This window comes from Seriola aureovittata, chromosome 14 (assembly GCF_021018895.1).
Source record: "Seriola aureovittata isolate HTS-2021-v1 ecotype China chromosome 14, ASM2101889v1, whole genome shotgun sequence".
NCBI lineage: Eukaryota > Metazoa > Chordata > Actinopteri > Carangiformes > Carangidae > Seriola > Seriola aureovittata.
The window spans coordinates 19,555,465-19,578,652 of record NC_079377.1 but is presented as its reverse complement, the minus strand read 5'-3'; the positions used below and the strand labels follow the sequence as shown (position 1 = coordinate 19,578,652).

The window sequence follows — 23,188 nt, the reverse complement described above, 5'->3', positions numbered from 1 at the left end:
GAAGGGGGAGACCCCGCAGCAGTGAGCGCTTGATTGACGTCGAGGAAGAAAAAGAACACAAGATCGGATTACAAGATGGCGGTCTGTGGACGTTAGCAAGGAGGCCGTTGGAGTTGTTGTGCTCTGTGTGAATTTACAGTTTGATATTAAGCCTCCTGTTGAGTTTTTTCACATTGTTAACGTAATGTTTTTATGAAATTGCTACTGGCACATTTTATTGCTATAGCAAACTTAACTTAGACGTGCATGTTTTGTAACATGCGGGTGGAAACAAAGTTAACAGGTCGAGGGTAGGAAAATAGTAGACGGGGTGAGGTGATAGCTTGTTAGCAACTAGCTAGCCTGCTAGCTCCGACTCGGTTAACCATGTCGGACACTCGGCGGCGAGTGAAAGTATATACGCTGAATGAAGACCGGCAGTGGGACGATCGGGGTACCGGACATGTTTCATCAAGCTTTGTTGAACGGTTTAAGGGAACATCATTATTAGTTCGGGCCGAGTCAGACGGTAAGTGCCCAGTTAGCATAGCCGCACTGACGTTACGTTGGCTAACCTTAGCATGCTAACTCCTAGTTGCTCCGACAGAATCCTTCAAATGGCCACTATGCATACCTGGTTAGCTTATTGAGCTCTCTTTCTTGTAATTTGCTGCATTATTCAGAGTCAACCGTTTCAGTGTGTCGGAACAACCAAAATTATCGTTGTGTCTAGTTAAAGGCAGCAATATATTGAATAGCTTGTGCTAGCAAGTTCGTTCGTTGAGCAGGCGACGTGATCTCAGTAGCATGGGGGGCCCTCAAAGTCTAGTCTTAACCGTACAAACTTGTTATTGCCCAAGATAGTAAACCGTTATGTGTTCATGTGCAGATCACAAAAATAAGTAATTGGAATAGGCGAACGGTGGGTAAGAAGTCCTTGTTCTGTAAGTTTTAACTTTGTATTTTTGCGTCATTGTTCTATTCAGCTTTTCACATTATCTGCTTAGCGTGAAATGCTCTCTGTCATGCACGTTAATTGACCAAGGATTTGTTAAGTTATCATTTGGTAATCTTTGCTGTAATCGTGTGCACTAGCTCGAAAGTTAAGTTACCTAAATCTTTGTGTTTTAGGATCACTACTATTGGAGTCGAAGATAAGCCCGAACACTGCATATCAGAAACAACAGGTAAGGATAGACCATCTCAGTCTGGATCAGCCATAAAAGGCATGCACATACATACCCATTAGATTCAAATTAACAGAAATTTAAACATTTAAGAGGTAAATTTGAATCATTTCAACATTGAGACTTGTTGCTGGACAGTTACTGCAAGTGCAAATGATGGAAGTTCATGACCTGTTCTGATTGTAAACCTTGAAACAAGTAATACATAGGTCATATTATTAGGGATTACAGTGCCATCAACTGCTTTTTCATAATTTTAACAGTTTAGTTCGGCAAAAGAATCTCATATAGAAACTTACCACATGGCTTAAAATAACAGATCTGAACCAAATATCTGCATATTGTAGACAAAGTGGATTCATCCATCATTTAAAGTACTTGTTTCTAAGTTTATACAGTTACAGGCATGAAAAACTTTGTGTTTAGTTAATAACCAAACACAAGTTCTTTTTGAAGTGTGCTTTGCAAGGATGTTTGAGTGTGTCCTGTGGAAATTCTGATGATTCTGTTTTCTTTGTGCACAGTTTGAAGTTTCTTCCTCTTCTTTCCAGGACACACTAATTGTCTGGTCAGAAGCAGACAACTATGACCTTGCCCTAAGTTTTCAGGAAAAGGCTGGCTGTGATGAGATCTGGGAGAAGATTTGTCAGGTAAAGACAATCCAGTGTTACCATGTTTTATACATTTACGTTTACTGGGGAGTACACAAGCAGGAGTCTTGGGGGTGGGTGAATGCTCAGGTAGTATAGCTGGTTGGTCGCTGATTCTTGGGTTGGTCCCCTGAACCAATGCTGTGTCAGGAAGGGCATCCGCCATAAAACCTATGTCAAATCAAATACGCGGATGGTGATCTGCTGTGGCAATCCCTCATGGGAGCAGCTGAAAAACAACAGCACGTGCAAAAGTGGTGCTGGTTTGCTGGTGCTAAAAGACTATTACAGAGGGAAAGAGGCAGTACATTGATGCTTTTTGTTAATTCTTCATTTCACATCTACTGACTATTTATTGCTCAGGTTCAAGGCAAAGACCCTGCCCTGGACATCACCCAGGACCCTATCGATGAGTCAGAGGAGGAGCGCTTTGAGGAGATTCCAGAGACAAGCCACCTTGTAGAGCTCCCTCCTTGCGAGCTAAGCCGACTGGAGGAGATCGCTGACCTGGTTACCTCTGTCCTGTCTTCGCCTATCCGTAGGGAAAAACTGGCTCTGGCCTTGATGAGCGAAGGCTACATCAAGAAACTCCTGGGTCTCTTCAGAGTATGCGAGGATCTGGACAACAGAGAGGGCCTACATCACCTCTATGAGATTGTCCGGGGTGTGTTGTTCCTCAATAAAGCAGCCCTCTTTGAAGTGATGTTCTCTGACGACTGTATCATGGATGTGGTGGGCTGCCTTGAGTATGACCCAGCGCTGGTTCAGCCTAAACGGCACCGGGAATTCTTGACCAAGACAGCAAAGTTTAAGGAGGTGATCCCTATCACGGACTCTGAGCTTCGGCAGAAGATCCACCAGACCTACCGAGTGCAGTACATTCAGGACATCATCCTGCCCACGCCATCTGTCTTTGAAGAGAACTTCCTGTCCACACTCACCTCCTTCATCTTCTTCAACAAGGTGGAAATTGTCAGCATGTTGCAGGTAAGGATCCAAACCAGGTAATGTGTATTAATCTTTTTCCTTTTTATTTTCTTTTATTTTCTAGATTAAAATTTCATTGCAAGATGAACATTTCTGCACATACAATAGATCACAAATGCCAGAGTGCCAGCCCTCACTGCGATTCAAAACAATTACATAACTCCCCTAATGATAAATGAATAACTGACTTTCAATCATTAAAAAAACGTTATATTCTACCTGTAAATGTTTTCATACACAGTGCAGCTCAGGAGACCTTTTTATGGTAGTTTTGTCCACAAGTGAAGACGTGTCTGTGTATCATGTTTCGTAATGTGAGGATTGACCCATTAAAAATTGAATAAAAACCATACAGTAATTGTCATAATGCAAAGTCCCATCTCAAACAGTGCCAGTCCATCCATTTCATTGTCAAGTGTTGGGCATCCAATAGTCATATTTCAGGGCTAATGAGAAGTGAAGTGGCTGTCTCTAAGAGTCATGGGTTTCTCTCGGTGTTGTTAGGACAATGCACTTTTGTGATTCTTGCTTCAGAAAAACTTGAGTACAAACTGTTCAAGATTAAGTTTTGTAGTCCTCTTTTGTTTCTTCGTGTTTTGTTTCTTCACTGTCTTGATCCCTTAACCCTGTTTTTCTGTGCCGCAGGAGGACGAGAAATTCCTAACAGAGGTCTTTGCACAGCTCACAGATGATGCCACAGAGGACAGTAAAAGGAGAGAGCTTGTAAGTCAAACAACTGTCCTAATATTTTATTTGGTAAAATGTAGAAACCTAAAGGTTGGACTGTATTTTAATATGTCTTGTAATGTTGGCTCTCATTGCTGTGAGAGTGAGATGTGCACAGTGTTATGTTCTTGTTTTATGGATTAATCCTGCTGTCTGTAATGCCATTTCTTTTGCAGTAGCTAAATATTCATTGACTTTTTTGCACGATTTTCTATAATGAATGTGATGTAAATTATCTCCGTGTCTACTGACTTGTAATACAACAATATTGGCAATGTTATTCATTGTACACTGTAGACTCTCACTGAGGGTGAAATAGGGAAAGAATCATTTCCATGCAGTTTTCATTTTTTCAATATTGGAAAACCTTTGCATCCTGAAATGGAGTGTTTGAGACTGAACCAGAAATGATTTTTCCCATTGTTGTAAAATATCACAACTGAATCAATGCTTGGAGATAGTGTTTTTGTTATTGACCTTTAATGGCTTGCATTCATGTGTCAAATACTGAATAACCCCCATTTCTTTTTTTTTATTTTTCTCTTCAGGTGAACTTTGTCAAGGAATTCTGTGCTTTTTCACAAACGTTGCAACCGCAGAACAGAGATGCTTTCTTCAAAACTCTGGCAAATCTAGGCATTTTACCTGCTCTTGAAATAGTGATGGTATGCTATATGAATATTTAAAACCGTTAATATATTGTCTACGAATGCTTGATTAAGGAAAAAATTGTTTAAGTGTTAAAATCTCCTATCCATATCTTCAACTTTTATTTTTCTCCTTCTCAGGGAATGGATGACCTACAGGTGAGGGCAGCAGCTACAGACATCTTCTCTTACCTGGTGGAATTCAGCCCTTCCATGGTCAGGGAGTTTGTCATGCAGGAACCACAGCAGACAGATGACGTAAGCATCTTAACATCACTGTCATCATGCATTTCTGCACTTTTAAGATTCAAGGCTGTAGTTTGGTTCAGACCAGGACTGGCTTTATAAAATTCTACAATGTAGAAATGTAGAAAAATGTTCTACATAGCACAGTATTGTTGTGACAAAAGGAATCGTTGAACACAATATTTAAATCATACGCTTACCTATCATGTACTTCCAGTGATGCTATTTCCAAGCATTTAATGATTGAGGTGAAATCTAATTATCAAATGGGCTTTGTTATCATGTGTGATTGTAGACACTTTACTATACAAATAGTGGATGGACAAGAACCCCACAACTGTCAGAGAAACACTAAACTATGCATTTGAAGAAATTCAATTCAATGAAGGGTCCAAGAGGATCAGTAGGGCACATTTTAAAATGAAAAACTAAGTAAGCATACATGTCAGCACAAACTTTCTTATATCTAAAGCAGCAATTCAAAATTTCCTTTTTGTAAAATTTTAATGAAAACCTGACACCACCGTCCTGCAGTTAAGGCAGCTTCGCATTTGACAACTTGCCAAATTTCTGGGGTCAGGTCATTTTTAGTACTTTAACACGAGGTCACACCCAGACAAGGATAAGAGACCCTTAACTTGGTTTGATCTGAAAGTGTAGTTAAATCTCTCTGTGAAATAAATTTCCTTCCAGCAGGGTAAGGGTCGCTTTAGTGTGTCATGTAATGTTTTTGTTGAATTTCTCCTTTAATGTTGATCTTCTACTGTGTGTGTGATTGCATGTTTGTGTGTTCCTTTTTTTTTCAGGATGTTCTGCTGATAAATGTCGTGATCAAGCAAATGATTTGTGACTCCGACCCAGAGTTAGGAGGAGCTGTCCAGCTGATGGGTCTGCTCAGGACACTCATTGACCCTGAGAACATGCTGGCTTCTACCAATGTACAACATACACACATACACAAGATTTTAAATATAGAGCCGTTATAAAGTCATGTGTTGATTAAGAGTAAGGCCAGGATCATTTGTCTAATTCCTGTCAAACTTGCAAGCACACAATGATAGCTGGATTACTGTTAAAACTTAAGAGATCTATTTTCCAAAGTTTATTTCCTGCCTAAATCATGTTCCCTTCCAGACGCACTGTGGCCAGATGTTACACTGCAAACCCAGGTTGACAAAGTTTTTTTGTCATTTGTTTCCTTTTAGAAAACGGAGAAGACAGAATTTCTGAGCTTCTTCTACAAGTACTGCATGCATGTCCTGACTGCTCCTCTGCTGGCCAACACTGCACATGACAAAAACTCAAAAGGTAATCTGGGGTGAAAGACTTAAAACAAAGTAAAAAATAAAGTTTTTCAGACTGATGGATGTTGGAGAATTTGACTGTTATTCTGTGTCTGGGTCTTTCAGATCTGCAGGAGGGATCGACTAAGATCAACCCGGTCTGTCCAGGTGGGTGTTGTTTAACTCAAAATCAACCATGAACTGCTCAAGTCATCTTATTGTGCATGCCAGAGTTTACTGGAACTTATTATTGTACTAGACAGTGACATTACATTTTAATTTCACTTGATATTACTCTATCAACTGCATCCATCAAAAAGGTATATTTCCAAAGTTGCAAAGTATCATAATAGATGTTTTGTTTAATAAAACTGGACTGTAACATATAAGTGTATATTCTATGATTACACTTGCTTTAAATTGAATAACAAATATTTATCTGGCTTGTGTTTGGAAAAATGGCAGGACTATAAGGCAGAGTCTTTCTATGTGTAATGTGAATTTGGGAAATGTAGCATGATGTATTTGTAATGTCCTGGTGTGAAGTAGCTTTGTTGTTTTTGTGTAGATAACTTCCAGACAGCTCAGCTTCTGGCACTGATCCTGGAGCTTCTGACCTTCTGTGTGGAGCACCACACCTATCACATCAAGACCTACATCATGAACAAAGACCTACTCAGGAGAGTGCTGGTGCTCATGAACTCAAAGCACACCTTCCTTGCTCTTTGTGAGTACCCCCGATACACACCCACACACATATGCCTTTCTGCTACTTTGTCTTCTTTAAATGTTCGGTCATTGTTTATCCTACTTAATGAATGAACTATGAGTTTTTAAGCATACCAGAGCTGTGGCTCTGCTGTATGGATCCCACATCATGTCAGTTAACACTGTTGATTTTCTTCAGAGTTAAATGCAAACACAACTTCCTGTTTACAAAGTTGTCATTTGTTTTTGTCCAAGGTGCCTTGCGTTTCATGCGCAGGATCATTGGTCTGAAGGATGAGTACTACAATCGCTACATCATCAAAGGGAACCTGTTTGAGCCTGTCATCAATGCCCTGCTGGACAACGGCACCCGATACAACCTCCTCAACTCAGCCATCATAGAACTCTTTGAGTTCATTAAAGTTGTGCGTAAACACGTGAATACTTTCTTAATAAAAACTATTCATTTGCATTGTGTTTGCACATGACATTCAAAGTGGATTGTTTGTGATTTCCACCTTATCTTCTCTTGCCAGGAGGACATCAAATCCCTCATAGCTCACATTGTGGATAACTTCTACAAAGCACTTGAATCCATTGAGTACGTCCAGACTTTCAAGGGGCTGAAAGGCCGGTATGAGCAGGAAAAAGACCGGCAGAGTCAGAGACTCAATAGGTCAGTAGACTGAGTGAACACACAAAGGTCAAATCAGTGCAGTGATCTTTATAAATATTCCCAGTTTGCACTGTTCCCCGACACGATTTCATCACATTTTTCAGTAGAAAATTGCACATCAAAGCAGCTTTTTTTCCCTGGTAGATATCGCAGAGATGCACGGTCATTGGATGAGGATGAGGAGTTGTGGTTCAATGATGATGACGATGATGATGATGGAGAGGCTGTTGAGAAGAGGATGGAGGATGACTTCTCTGACAGCTATGGCAAGTACATGGAAGCAAAAAAAGGTAAGCTGCACTTGTACTACTGTATGCATCTTTCTGGAAACGTTTTCCTCGGATTACAACATGATATTTACAGTCTCTGTTACTGCAGGAGCTGCCAACGGAGCTAATGGTGCCAACAACAATGGGAAAGCTGCTGTAATCCCACCTTCCTCACCAGCCGTCACTCCAAACAACAGTTCAGCTTCCTCTGTCAAAACAGTTGCTCTTCCTGCCACACCAGTAGTGAAGGTAATGTTGTTGCCACTGTCAAGCTGTAGAAGTCTTTAAAAACTGTTCTGTATGTGAGGTGTGTAAAGACTGAAACAGAATTTGTTTTAACAGTGTTGACCAAGCTGTCCTTCAACACTGCAGAAGAAGGGCAGACACACACTTGAGATTGGGCTCATAACTGTGAATAGTGCTCAACAAGCAACTATCAATTAGTGTGTGTTTTTGTTGTTTCTCTTAGACTGCTCTGGTTGGTTTGGTGGACTACCCTGATGATGAGGATGAAGAGGAAGAAGATGAGGAGGAAGAGCAGTCTCCGAGGAAGCGGCCCCGTCTAAGCTCTTAAGGCTAATTGTCCTTTATTTGGTCGTGGTGGACGGACACTGAGTCCCTCCCATCCTCCCTCCTCTGGTCGTCTCATTGGTCCTTGGCCTGCCTGTGCCACCCGTCAGTCTCACTGAGGAGACGGGCAAAGACGAGCTCCCACCTCACTCACTCCCTCCTGATCTCTGCTCCTCTTTCTCCCTCAGCGGAAGGAGAGGGAGAGCTTCTCTTTTACTGGAAAGAAAGACAGATCAGTCTGTTCCCTCAGCCCGTTGATTTTTCCTCTTCCTTGTACCAACAGCCTCCTCCAGGGGATCCCAAAATCTCCTTTCTTCCTCGTGACCCTTTGGAAATGCATCCCTCCTCTTTCATTACACTCTCCTGCTTTCCCAGTGCTCACCTCTTTCTGAACATGTTCTTTTATCTCTGTTCTTTCTGAACAAAATTCCCCTCCTCATCCTCCATCCTACATACCGACCAGAGAGGCTGCGGTGGAAATCAGTGCCAAGGCGGTTCCCAACTCTGCTCTGTTGCTATAGCAACAGTAGCAAGGAAGCTGCGGTACTACAGCAACCCCACAGGAACCCTCACACGTCCTCATTTGAACTCTCCCTTCCATCCTTCTCGAACCCGAACCAGTGAGCTCCAGAGAGAGAGGAAGCCAGAACACAACCAGCCAGTGTACGAACTGTTCAGCAGGCCAGTCAGGCTAGCAGGACTAGCCGTCATAGTTATAGAAAGCTTGACTGGCTGAAGCAGTGTGTGTGCGCTGCCCTGCCACAGAACTGTTCACTTCTGTTGGGGATAGAGGGATCTAGGCAATGTGGAAGAATTAAAACATCGAGAGACAAGGGAGGTGACAAATGACAAAATGTACCAGGATGAAAACTCAGCAGTAATGAGGCTTAGATCCAGAGGAGCAGGACTCAAACCTTCAAAAGCCATGGCATCTGTTTGGCCAAGGCACACACGAAAAACACAACACACAATGTCTCACACACAGGACTGCGTTAGCCAGAAATCCTGTATTTCATGACTTTGTTAAAAAGTACTGTACAGATGTTTTTTTTTTCTTTTTAATCATTTGCCCCTGATATGATTTTGAAAGGGGAGAGAGATACCTACCGACCTGTGTATTTTTTTTGTTGTTGTTGCACAAAAAGGTGGGGTCACTGTTCACCCTTTCAGTCCAGTTCATTTGATTCAATGTAAAATGCTGGTTTTAAAAATAACATTAAAACTGCAGTAAAGTCATTTTTGCAGCCAACATTTTGAGAATGTCTTGAGTTTTGTATTTTAGTGGATTTCAGAATTAAGTGGACCCATTATGATGCACACGTAGCCCAGTTTTTTGTTTGAACTGGGTGAAAAACCTGAGCTGTTGGTGTGCTCACAAGTAGATTTAGTGCACACTTTTGTTTCAGGGGGTTCAAGTCTTGGCACCCTCCTCTCAGACAGATCTCAGGTTCAGAGTTCAATTTGCATCAGAAACAAAAAGCCCACCTTCTCTGTGTGCTGTAACACTGCTAGCTGGTGAAACATCTCACCTTTATAACTGAATGGAGAATGATTCTAGTGAGTTATAAGGGGCTTGAGGTGCCAGGGGCTTTTTAATCCAGGTTTGAAGGACTACAATGATCAGATCCAGGTCAGATGCACTCAGCTTTGTTCCACAGTTCATGTCTAATTTCAAGTTTTCTTTGGCCTGTCCACAAAAACTAGATTGAAAATATGTTGAAGGAAAACTTTTTTTCTTACAGTTTTTAATTCAAACTTTATGAATGGATGAGCTGTTTTTATTAGTTATGATAAATATGATTTAACCCCAGAGTTGATGCAGTGCAGTTTTTGAATCAAACAGTGTTGTTCAGGTGGCTTTCTGACACAACATAAGTTTGACAATGTCGGAGGGACAATGAGACATTTCAGTGTCAGGTCGAAACATTTCCCGTGTTGAATCCTCTCCTGGTCTCACAACAAGCACACTGAGAGGCAGATGAAGGGACTCAAAACTTGCTAAAAATGCTAGATCAGACTTTTATCTACAACATTTGAATCAAATCACAAGCAGCACGGTAGGAGCACAAGTAAAATCATTGTTATTGCCAATGTGCTTTTCAGGAGTTCAGCAGTACACGAGCAGTAAATTGTCTTTCCTCCTGTTTGTTAGTGTCGCCAAACAATGACTGTTTATGCGCTCCCTTGATGAATTTGTACCAAGTGCATTTACTACCACTATCCATTCTTAACATTTGTATGAATTTGATAAGTTTTGAAATTAAATGTGACCCTGACATTGAAATTGTGAATCGAGCTTTGTTTCAGTAATACACTGATTTGGCAATTGGAACTTCAAAATTTCTGATTGATTCTCAGCTGTTCCCTTGAGTCAAGAAGGTTGTATTTGATCAAATCTCACAAATTTGACTCTTAGTAGAACTATACATAAAAACTGTTTACACCGTTTCTTTGAGGATATTGGCATTCTTGAAATAGTTTGTAGATTATTTTGAAGTCTTGCTGTTGTAAATTATTCTATGGAAAGGACATGAAGTTTTTTGACCTTTTTGTTTCTATATGATTCATACACACTATATCCTGTACTCAGGAAAGTGTTTTCACACACACATGATATAATTTCTGATAAAATGCATCATATTTGGCTCTTTTTCAGATTAAAATAGCAGATCAGTCTGAGACCAACTACCCACTGACTGACCACTTGTCAAAAGACTAGCTTCACAGTTTTTATACATTCAAAGTCTGGAATCCAGGTCTTTTCTATAAAATGTGATTTATTAAACAGCATACCTGATAACAATATTACATAGAAACTGGTGCATCCTGATTGCTTAAAAGTGAAGACTGCAGATTTGAAGATAAATACGGCATTCCTCCGTAGCAAGCGACACACTGTTGTCTTGGCCCCTTTAAGAACACATTACAGTGTGCTCATCATGACGATTTACATCCATGCAATTTCCACAGTGCTCTTTGACTAGGATGAGCTGCTACAGTGTTTTCGCTCTGGGAATGCTAACAACAGTGGAAAACAAGACTATACTTGAGCTAACTAACGTTCACTTCAACATAGGACAGTTTCCCATTCCAATAAAGCCCCTTTGAATTGAACTGAATTGAAAACTCCCAATTGAGTCTTTCCCCACATTAATGCTTAACTCACTGACACAACTCCATGCCATTTGTGCCCAATGTTGAGTCAGTTTTCACCACAATGTCATAAATGGGCCATTTATGACATTTTAAATGCATAACATGAAAATGTTTTTATTCCAATGTGGGACCTTTTGAGGACATTATTTAGTCTAAAACTTAAGCACTTACAATTTGGACATTCCAATATGTCATCAAAGTAAATGGCGTTCACTTATTCCACAAATGTGGAGTGATTTTGGACACAGGCATCTAGTAATGTAAAGTGTCTGGGTTTTCCACTGAAGCCTCCTAATATTGGCAGCATATTGCCTGACTGGTCTGTGTGCGTTTCAGTTTGCCTGACATTTTCTGAACTTTCTTGGTCAAACAGTTGTAATTATCTAACAGATCTTAGAACACTTGAGTAGCCTGGTATGAGTGCAGACTGCCACACAGTGGTACATCCAAAATTTAAAAGAAGATGCCCCTGTTTCATCTGTAGACAGCCATGATAAGAACTCAGAAGAAGGAGGATCTCTACTTTTAGTTTCTTTGGGAAAAACCCTGAAATGTGTCATGGAAAGTGGATTATTTGTCTGAAGAAGGCAGTGTAAAGGAAGCCATGTGTTTGATTAACAGAGTAAAGAGATAGGATGTAAGTGAGAATACTGCAGTTGGAGGGGAAGTTATTTCTTGATCACTTCCTCTTTCAGCTTGTCAGCCAGATGTTTTCTCTTCTGCAGCTTCTTTCTCTCCTCGGCAGATATCTCCTGCGGAAAGAGACCATACCATTCAGTCAGGTTAACAACCTGATAGATAACATAACCACCACTGGCAGCTTCAGACAAAATCTTGAGGGGGTGAAAAGGCACAGAGAAAGACTACTAAAATACAACACAGCACACGTGTCTACAGGTATTTACTAGACAACTAAATGAAAGCAGCTAGGGTTGGAAACGCAGCTATGCTATACCTGTATTTCAGGATTTTCAAAGTGGTATCACATAATAAAATATTAGTAAAACTTTCAATTCATGACCTTAAACATAATATCTTTTCAGTGGGTCCGATTTCAATCCACAATGTAAATGACACCTCGTTCTCTCTCACTTTTTGGCTTTAATGAGCAATTAACTTGAGTAGAAGAGCTCAGAGTGCAGACTATTCCTTTTCTGTACATGGAGGAGTTCAGACCGAGTTCAACAGAAATAAAGGAGAGACAGCACTACACAGCAAAACCAGAGCAAAACACATTAGCTGTGAATGAGTACAAGTGTTCACATCAGGCAGAGGCAACTGATGGATCACCTTCTGTTTGGAGGAGTTAGCAGAGTGTTGTGCTGGAGGAAGAGGAGGGGTACAGGCCCCATTCCTCTGGGACTGCCCCACTGCCTCCTGACAGGCCAGACCAGGTCAGATACAGACAGAGGGGAGTGAAGAACAAGAACCCAATAAAGAAAAGTCAGGAGGAGGAAAAAGAGAGAAAAATCAGGTGTAAAATGTGGGTTAAAGAAAATTGGGTGAAATAAAGAATTAAACAAAAAGTTATGACCAAAATTAAAATTGAATTGAATATTACATATAAATTGTTAGGTCCTGGGACAATCTGATCACAGTGTGGTTACTGACACAAAATTAACAGCCAGTGACAAATTGAAATTAACAGTACAGATGATGACTTCTCAAATGAGCCAATATGAGTGAAATACATTTGAATTATGTCTAACATCAAGAACATTGTAATGAGGTCATCATTACATTTCTTGCACTCAAAGCCATTATTTGCTCACTGTGTGTCCTTTAATTGGTTTTCAGGTCCCTGTTTCAACAGCTATTCAATGTGTCAAAGTGTCAGGTATTTAACCCTGACCTCTGACCTTTTTGTGAAGAGCGGTATAAGGAATGAGGGCAGGAACAGGCTGTATTTACCGGGGTGGTGGTAGGTGCTGGTGTGGGGCTGGTAGGTGCCTCTCCTGGTGTGGCTGTCTGCTTGGTTTTCTGCTGCTCTTTCTTCAGTGCATGCAGCTTGTCCCGCTGCTGACGAAGATACGCTGCCCTCTGCTGGAGCTGCTCCTGTTGTGACACTGACAACTCCTGGAGGGAAGAAGAGGTGAGGGTGAAACAGGAGCAGCAATCTTGCCCAGTTAATTCTGTTCCAAAAATTTCAGAATAATAAAGATGACAGAATTGGTGGGATTTCCTCCCAGCTCACTGTTGATGTTTTAGTTTACTACTAAATGTATTAAAAAATAACAACAGTGAGGTGGGAGCTGTTAAAACCCCCATACCACCCGGATTAAGCATCCTTATTTTCTACAGTTTATCATGTGTATGACACTCTGCAGAATAAATCACATGGGGAATACTGCATATCACAGATGATGTAGTGTATGCTGCAGGCTCACAGACTCACAGTATATGGCTTAGAGAAGCCAGCCTCCCTGTGTGCCTCCTCCAGCCACGTCTCGGCTACAGTCTTGCTGCTGTTGCTCTGTTCCTTGGTATGAGCACTGTTGCTGACGGAGGGCTCACTGGGCTTTACTGGAGCTCTCACTGCTGGAAGGACTCTGGACTCTCCACTGTTACTGCCACAATCTGAACACACATGTACAGTATGAATCAGCTTGGTAGCTTGTAGCTCTCTCAGGTTGATTGGTAAATGACACAATAGTATAAAAATATGCGAATAGTGTAGTAAACACTAATAATTTAGCCTCACTATACATTGTTTGGAGTTAATGAGGTTTTGAACCCAAGATTTAAATAAAATTAGTAAAGCAGCTAACTGTGGTGGGGAGATTTAATAAGACAAATAGAAGAACAGTTCAGAGTTGCTGCTCATCTGATTTACCTGGTATAGGTTTAGCCGAGGACTTGCTCTTAGCTGCACTTTTCTCATCTCCACCTCTAGGGGCAGCTGTCTTCCCTTCTTCTTTTCTGACAGGGTTGCCGTTGACCTGGAGGGAGGTAACCACAGGCATTAATGTTGTACAGGTGACACAAACACTGTATCAAATTCAGCGCGCTATTGCAGCATGCTAATAATGGAAAGCAGATGCTACAACACCATATACAGTCCTCGGTTTGTAGACACCAGTGTAGAAGATTTTCTGGATACTGAAAAACACAAGCCATATTTTCCAATTGACTTGATACTTTCTCTGCTTTTGCTGATACCTGACCCTGACACTTTACACTTTTGGTCATCTGAAAGTTAAGCTCTGATTGGTTACAAAGTGGTCAGGAGAGATCCTGCCTGTTGATTAACTCAGTATGTGCATTTAAATTACCTGGATATCTAAAGACAATGTTTCACATCAAATTGTTAATGGCTTGTAAAATGCAACACTTCCTAGTCACCCTACAGTCAGCAAACATTTCTATTCCATTGATACTACATGTGCAACCTAATTTACAGGCTTTAAAACGACAAAGCTACTACATGACCAATCCACTACACAGACTATGAAACAGACAAGTTTCCTTGTGCCCTCAGGATGCACTGATACCTAGGATTTGAATGCCATGCCAATACAAATGGACCACAGACTACATTTTGGTATCAAAGAAAATCCCAGATTCTTACATGTTAACAAGAGTAGACCTACCACCAAAAACATCTCACAAAAAGAACTTCAATTTCTACCCAATTCAAATATATTCAGTTTCACATTTATCAATTTCACTGAGTGTTAGCCTTCATAGATACAACTGAAATGGTATTAATGCATCCTCAGATTGGTCAGAAAATGCATTGTCTGGTCACCGATTAAAGTGATACTACATGGAGGGTTCAGTTACCAGATTTATTTTAGTATTTCCGTTCAATAGTGGTGTGAGGTGACCATTACTGCTGCTGCTGTTGTCACCATTCCCCTCAACTTTGGCCTTTGCATGGAATAAACAGCACATTGAAGACAGTGTCACGTTAAATGACACGGGGCTTTAAGGGGAAAAACATGTTGGCAAAAACCATTAAGCATTGATAGCATCAGGCACTACATGCAAAAGTCTGGATCAAAGTTGTTGTTGGTGCAGCTTGCACAAAAAGCCTCAGAGCTCACATGAGATTCCACAGTTTGGCTGGTCAGCAGGTCTTATGTGGCACATGCAGCTCATTGATGCCTTACCTTGGCAATATTGCGTTGCTGGCTGGGAGCAGAGCTGGTAATCAGGGCTTCGCTGCTCTCTACCATTGGCTTATCAGAGCAGCCGCTGGAGGTGGAACCAACCTCTTCCTCTAACAGTAGCCTCCTGGACATTTCCTCATCATACTCTTCTTTTGATTTTCTGAGGACAGAGTAACAGGAGAGAAAAAGAAAGTGTCTAATTTTACCAGTTTCCCAGAGCTAATTGTTTGAACTTTCACTATAAATAAATTATTCAAATTCTAATTTCTTCTGCAAATCCTGTAACTGGTCTTGCTACAGACTATTCAAGAGCCCCTTTGGACTGTTTCAGGGTATGTTTAGTAACCAAGGTGTGATAATAGCCTTGTTAATCTAGAGTTAAATTGGCTCTATTGTCTGTTTAGCTTTGGGCAAATGGCACGAATGGACTAGATACTAGAATAAGACATGGACATCAGGGATTTTCACGTTCCATGGCCTAGCTTGCTCACAGGCATCACCGGGGAACCACACACAGATCCTTTAATTTAATTTATTTAACAACTTTAATTGCCTTAGGTGAGACTTCCGTGAAACATTTACCAGGCGGTATACAGATAGGTATACAGAGGCCATGTAAAAGAGTGAGAATAGGATGGTTTATCATTTCACTGTTCTAAGAAAAGCTTCAAAAGATCATCATGATGATCATCATCATGAAAGGAAACACCAGCATGATGATCACTCTCTGTGATGGTGACTTTATGATGGCCTTTTCAGAGGTGCTCACAATTATCCAATTATAGCCATATGAGACTAATGAAAAGATACTGATTTGTGTTATGTATCAATCAGAATTTGTCTAAAATTGTTTGCACACAGAAATGCACACTATAACGATATTGAATAAATTACAGTATAGTTGCATTTCAGCATTTTGATCATAGTCATTTCAGCTGTTACTGTGACTGTGCTTTGTCAGAAATCCTGTAAAAATTTTTATAGCATCCAAAAGGACTGACTGAGATAGTGATAGCACAGCAATATATTTGGACTGTCAATCAAGCCTAAAACTGTTACTGACCTGTTTTATTCTAATGGTACTCTAACCACAGTGCAGTGGGCAAGAGACAAATTTAGCTCAGTCAACCAGACCTGAGACTGCTGTGCTCTAGAAGGTTGTTCTTTCATTGCATGAAGTTTTCTAACAGACTCACCAAACCACTGGGTTTCATTCATGTCAGTATAGAATGAAAGTAAATCAGTCAAGTCATTCTGCTCCATCACAGACAACATTTACTCACATTAAGATTCTCAAGGTATGTTATTATTGTCATTGCAATTGGCGGAAAGGAAAGGAAAACAATTCCTTCATGTTGCAATCATGTGTTTGATGGGAAGTCAGTTGCACAAAAGTATTGTATTGATAGTATATGTTGTCAGAAAATATATGTCAGAACACAACAACCAAACTTGAAAATAATAATTTGTATGTGTAAAAGTTTGTCCAAGTTGGTTTCAGATCAGATTGAAATGAACTGAATCCAGCGGAGATGTGGAAGGCAGGAAATGCTGGCTAATGCAGTGTTGATAAGTAGCCAAGGTTCCCCCGGTAAGACAAAGGGGATAAAAACACTATTTTCTCAGTTGCTTGTTTAGTGTCAATCCCTCCAACCTAAATTAGCTGAAACATAAGGAGCTTAACTGCGGTCCTATTAGACTCAGTATGTTCTAGTTGGTGAGGCTGCCACTGGCAAAATCCCATTAGAGAGCAGCAGTGGGAGATTCTAGAAACCTGGGCGCATATGGGCAATGGGCACTGAACGAAGATGTGGACATATCAGAACAGTATAATGAAGAAAAAAACTAAGACTGAATTAATTAATTAGTTAAAGAAAATTAAATAAATACACATTTATTGACTTAAAGTCGAAGGTGTCTTAAAGACTAGGTTTCCATGTTAAGGTAATTGTGATATTTCAGCCTAAATGAATAAAGAGAAAACACTTGACATTTTACATAAAAACTGTCTGTGATTGCAGTCTTACACTGCTGATTTTCATGCTTTCTCTCAGAATTGAGAAAGTAAAACGTCAAGGCACATGAAGATAAGATTATTAGCTAACCACCCATAACATCACACATCTACAGTTCATGGGATCAAAGTATTTCTTTGATTCTAAATACTGTATGTATCGTTCATCCACGCTCTATGTCAACTTCACTGGAAATGATTCAAGTCAAAATGTCAAAGGATATCAAAGAAATTAAAGACACTGCAAAGACTTTTTGTGTTTAGGATAACCCTTTAAAACCCTTTTTTGTGTGTGTGTGTGTGTGTGTCTGAGAGAGAATGAGACAGAGAGGAGGAGAGAGAGAACAAGTGACTTACTTGAGAACCTCCTGCAGGATTTTCATCTCTTCCTGCTGCAACTCTGTCATCACATCCACACCATCAGTCAGACACTCTGGGAGGGCCCCTACACACATAAGCATAAGCATATTACTTGCAGCTATATAAGTAGTGTTTTCCTGTTTGTGAGTGTGATTGGGTGAATGTATGTGTGTTAATCAAGCCTACCGTTTCTTTCTTTAATGACCCTGAGGGCTTGAAGCTGAAGCTCCATGTTCTTCTGGACCATCAGTGAACGAAACATTTGGAAGTCATCTGTAGCCAGAACTGGCTGGAACACTGACTGCAAAACAAAAACAACTATATGAGACCACGATAAATCACAAAACCCACAAGATAATGATGAATGACAGGCATTACAACTAGGCAGAAAGAAGCACCTGACACTGTAGAGAATGGGCCAGTATACACAGCCACATATACACAAGCACATGAGTGCTGATATAGGTTGAACATAATATACGTTATATAGATGCCAGTCGTTATCAATTAAATTAAAGACCAGTTTATTTAAATATTAGATATTGTTTTGGTATTTTACTTATTCTGTTGGCCAAACCTTCCGTCTCACTGAGGTATTTGAATTTTTCCAGATGTGACTTTGATGTCTGGCTACATGAGATAAGCTAATTCTAAGCCATGAAGAATAAATGATAAATATCCATTGTTCATGTAAGGGTATCATTGCCCCGTTAGCCTCCAACAGATCAGAACAGGATGTACTGTATGTCTAGCATGGTAGACACTTGATTCCGGTTCCTTCAAAAATTAAGGTCTGTCTGTAAACAGAGAAGTACTTAGGCCTAATCTTTCACATTAGCTTCCTGTCTGTATGCAAAGCTCTGGCCCCCATCTAAGCATGGCAAGTCTTACTGACCCACCTCTAATACACGTTCAGCGTTCTTAATACAATTCAACTGGGTCACCAGCGTCTCAGTCTCCATGCTCAGCTTCTCTCTACCACTTTCTCATCCTCACCATTTCCTTTTGTCAGTCTCTCTTATCCCGCACTGTTTCTGCCTGAAGCTCAAACCCACAGTGTATCCTGATTCTCTGAGTAACTTAATCTCAGAAAAGATGCAGTCAGCCACAGAAGATAAGTTTTAAGAGATATGGTACTGCAACACATTCCTCTGCATCTCACTGTACTCCATCTGTCTACTGCATCCCAGTTGACTACAACTGAAAGTCAGGTGCTCTCCTCTAATCAGTGTGGGTGCTCTAAAAAACAAAAAAACAAATTTTCAGTGAAGATACAACGCTATGTGTTGGACTTCTCATATTAGCCTATACAAAGTAACTGAACAACTAAACAAGCAGACCGGAGTTATGCAGAAAAACAGTCTGAGATATGACCATGTTTCCGCTATATCATTATAATTTCACACAGCTAATGTAAAAAATAATCTTGACATAATTTTTTGTTTTCAATATTCTATTGCTACATAAACCGCACCAGCCAAACCCTATGAAAAATATGATTATAGATGTGGTACATACTCTGCCAGTGTGAGATAGTGAGAACTAATTTGCTGCTGCTGCATTGCAGTATTACAGAAAAATAAATCTTGCATCCATGATGGGTATTGAAGTGTGTTTTCAATTAATAAAGGTAAATTACTTTTTTTTTACTGCAGAGCTTGACAAAGTTTGCAATCTCCCATATAGTTGAACCCAAAAAGCTACAAAACACTACACAACTTAGCAAAACAAAGCATTTGAACTACTGTTTTGTTTTTGCATGGGTGCACTGGAGAGCTGATTCTGCATTAGATGCATTAGATTAGGCATCTTGTCAATTATTCCAAAACATTTGTGTATAGTCTGCCATAAGGACAACTGCAACATTTGAGTAAAATGTCAAAAGTGGCAACAGCATGATCAACAGTATCTCATATCAACTAAAACTGTTTTAGTTTAAAATTGCATGGTTAGACTAACACACCAGACAAAACCTCTGCTTGCTGTGAAATGCGACTACTGCAACAGTTAATCTTTGTATTAGAAGATTTTCACCTGCTTTGCAGACTTATCTCAGTGGTAATTAATGAGATCCAGGTATCCTGAGTCCAAATCTCCATTTCTGCCAATCTGGCACAGCCACATTATTGATCAGTGCCAAGGAAAATCTAAGAATAGACAGTAGAATTTTAAACTGTAACTAATATTATCTTAAAATTCCTACTCCGGTATATAATATACTTTTAAAATATTCATGTTATCTTGCAAGCTGTTGTCTCAAACAGCTTGGGCGAACAGACTTGAAAAACACATGCACACTCAGTTGTGGAAATGCATTTTTGGTACGTGTGCCCAGTTGCACCTGAACAACAAACATGAGTAGGCCACTGGGCACCAACACCAGACTTGATCATTACTGAGGGAAGGAGTCCACCTGTTTGCTGATGACCTTCTTGCACTCTACTTAGTGTAATATCCAGTCAGGACACTGTTTGGGTCTTCAGTCTAACAAAATCCTTGCACTTGATATAAATTTAGTTTGGGATAAAAACATAAATTTGTTTGTAGGTTACAGTACTGTGCTAAAGTTTTGCACAATTTAGATGTTAATATTGTTATCCATAACACAATACCATCAGGGAGATGTTTGATTGGTCCCAAATTCATACTGCAAGATGACAACAACCCAAATACACATCCAGAACTATCTTAGGCAACAAAAAGAACAAGGGGTCCTGCAAACAGATGGTATGGCCACTACAGAGCCCTGATCTCAACATCATGGAGTAATTCTGTGATTACCTGAAGAAACAGAAGACACTGAAAAACCCTTAATCTACAGAAGAATTGTGATAAGTTCTACAAGATGCTTGGAACCAAGTACCTTGAAAAACTGGGTGCAAGCAAAGATCGTCAGACCAACTATTGATTTCTTTTTTTTTTTCTTTTTACTGCATTTTGTATAAAGATAAATAAAAACTATAGATGGCATTATTTTTGAAAGAATCCTCCACTTTACTTTTGTGTCTAAAACTTTTGAACAGTACTGTATGTCACAAACTGGATTCTCATTTTGCTGATTCATCAGCTAATATCTAATGGATAGATGGATAAGGGAGAGACAGAAACTAGCTATGTTTTGGCACCAGGTGAAAAGCAGCATAGCTGGGCTTATGTAAGCAAATCCCATCCTTGATTCTCTCAGGTTAACTGGCAGGCTGACAGTGGTGTGCAAACAGGGATACCTGCAGAGGTTTGGACTTGGCAAAAGGAGAGGTGCATGCATCCAGAAATTGCTGCTCATTGATGCCAACCTCCTGCATGTAATTCTCTAACAGCTTCTCCACCTACAGAAACAAAGCAGTTTACATAATTTCATTTTAATGAATCGGCAATATAAAATTGTTCATGAGTAATGTTGATGAGGCAATTTATGAAACAGGTGACTTGAAAATGAACGTCTATCATTTAACATGTTTGACGAATGCAGATAAAAGAATGTACTCACCAATTTTTTATACTGCTGATGGATTTCTGTATATGATAACTTATTTTCATCTTCGTCATCAAAAACTGAAAAAAGGCCAAATTAATTCAGCATTTATAGAAGGAAATAACTTGAAATAACGTATTTCCATAGTGGCCTTGCCCAACGTTGCTTACTTCCATAGTGGTCTTGCTGAACATTACTTTTACTATGATATGACATGCTACCTTTATCCTCACCTGTCATTTGTAAATAAGTGTCGAGACAAATGTTCTGAAACTCTGATTAGCTCACAACGAGGACGCGTAATAGGTTAAGTATCACGTCAGGCGGTAAAATATCAGATATTACAAACATAACTACGTCAACAATAACATCGCAATCTCAAGTTAGCGTTAGCTTAGCCACCGCGCTAACGGTACAGAAAGGCTACAGAAAAGTACGATAGAGGTAGATATTCATGACTGAACATGGTAGGTAACCTGTTTTTACCTGTGCATTTGTTCTCCATAAAATCCGTGACAGGAATGACCCATTCGGGACTTCCTAGGTAGCCAACGATGCTCTCGACAACCCATTCACTGTCATCCTCAGCCATGTTGGCTGCTGCTGGGTCACGTTAGCAACAACAGCACCCGCACAGCGAACTTCTTCAGGTGGGCACGTCCAGCTCCGCTACAGCACGAACACACACAGCCCAAACAGACGGGAAGAGACATTTGGTTTATTGTCCCTCATAAACTAGTCCCCATAGCGCGACTCGGTGGCTGTTTGTCCTCTCTTGACTGGACTGTCTCCGAGTAGAATTGCGCACTCATGAATTTGCAGCAGAGAGTGGTGACGCCTAATCGGTTGCTAAGGTAACTGTTACGTCAGTGCGCTGCTGCTTGAGTCCAGACCATACATCCATGGTCCAGACAGGTACCAGCCTCAGGATCACTGCTGCTAGCATGCTGTTTTTAGTTTTTTCTCTATTCTAAGTCGACTTTTTGAACACAGTTTATACAGTTGTCTCTGCCAATTTGCAGCTCAGCGCAACAGTTAATCTCACATTCAAACACAGGGTAGGCCTACACTTTGTCACTCATAACACAATTGTCCAAAATTCTAACAACCGGTGAGTATCACTATCACTGTATCACTTTTGTCTTTGAAGCAGCATGTTATTTCTATATATACAGTAGCCCGCCATGCAAAATGAGAATCCAGTTTGGGACATAGTACTGTGCAATAGTTTTAGGCTTCCCCTTTGTGGTGGAATGGTAATGATAATAACAAAAAAACACAACAATGGGATATTATATGACAATTATTAAATGTGCATTTAATGAGATTTTACAAATTTTCTGCCAAAACAAGTTAATATGCATAAATGTACATAATATACAAGGAAAGCAACACATGGTTATTAGGCTAATGTCAGCAGTGGCCACAAAGTGTGTAAAGCTGCTTTTCTGTCTGTCTATCTTTATCAGACCGACACACACCCTCATTAGAGATCTTTTAGTGATTGGACACCGCATCTTATAGTCTTATAGTCAGAGAGGGGAAGAGTCTGTTGTCTTTCAGCTGTAAAAACATTTTAGTTAAACATCTTTTACAATCAGATTGAAAACCCCTGTGCGTAGAAATGATATTTTGACTTGAGATATTTACATATTTTCCACTCTCACTAAAACATCTAAATAACATTAGGAGATATTCATAAATTGGATAATTACATGATGCATTTACAAACAGACCATCAATAAATGCAGATACAAATAAAAAAAAAAGCTTTGTTGGCTCATTAGCTTTCAGTGTCTGAGTAGTAACTTCACAAAGTGTAGTTTGATGGATGTGTTCACAATATAAATACAAAATACAGATTTTTAATAGATATGCAACTGCTGACAATCAGTTTATTTATGATATGTTACTTTTGTCATGTTGGATGACTTCACTACAATGCTGCACTGGCTGTACTATCATTATTTGGATATTGTGTGTCATTTTATTTGTGCAATTAAACTTCAAGGTACAAAAGCTCTTAACACCTGCAGACCGACAGCTGATCCAGCAGTGATCCAGCTGTACTGTCATCACCGGGCACTGATGTTGCCTCAGATGATAGGTCGAAGAAAAGGATGTTGCATCTCTTCTTTTGTGGGAG

General features: G+C 40.0%; 2 protein-coding genes across 3 annotated transcripts; one reads left to right on the top strand and one right to left on the bottom strand.

Moving 5' to 3' along the window:
• Positions 1 to 48: 48 nt before the first annotated feature.
• Positions 49 to 10,212, top strand: ppp4r3b (protein phosphatase 4, regulatory subunit 3B). The gene is made up of 16 exons (XM_056395055.1): positions 49 to 508; positions 1,111 to 1,166; positions 1,718 to 1,816; positions 2,180 to 2,803; positions 3,449 to 3,526; positions 4,078 to 4,194; positions 4,318 to 4,434; positions 5,229 to 5,360; positions 5,628 to 5,730; positions 5,832 to 5,873; positions 6,274 to 6,432; positions 6,669 to 6,838; positions 6,950 to 7,089; positions 7,234 to 7,379; positions 7,468 to 7,607; positions 7,828 to 10,212. Exons 1-16 carry the CDS (start codon positions 367 to 369, stop codon positions 7,930 to 7,932), a joined length of 2,370 nt encoding a protein of 789 aa, XP_056251030.1. The 5' UTR covers positions 49 to 366; the 3' UTR covers positions 7,933 to 10,212.
• A 473-nt stretch (positions 10,213 to 10,685) lies between these two features.
• cfap36 (cilia and flagella associated protein 36) lies at positions 10,686 to 21,875 on the bottom strand. 2 transcript variants are annotated; one of them, XM_056395057.1, is made up of 11 exons: positions 21,529 to 21,875; positions 21,058 to 21,122; positions 20,795 to 20,896; positions 17,757 to 17,871; positions 17,568 to 17,655; positions 15,197 to 15,356; positions 13,918 to 14,023; positions 13,480 to 13,661; positions 12,996 to 13,160; positions 12,375 to 12,461; positions 10,686 to 11,836 (listed from the first exon to the last, which is right to left on the bottom strand). In XM_056395057.1, exons 1-11 carry the CDS (start codon positions 21,632 to 21,634, stop codon positions 11,753 to 11,755), a joined length of 1,260 nt encoding a protein of 419 aa, XP_056251032.1. In that variant the 5' UTR covers positions 21,635 to 21,875; the 3' UTR covers positions 10,686 to 11,752. The 2 variants fall into 2 exon arrangements, with proteins under 2 accessions (XP_056251032.1, XP_056251033.1); XM_056395058.1 differs by lacking the exon at positions 12,375 to 12,461.
• Between the last annotated feature and the right edge of the window lie 1,313 nt (positions 21,876 to 23,188).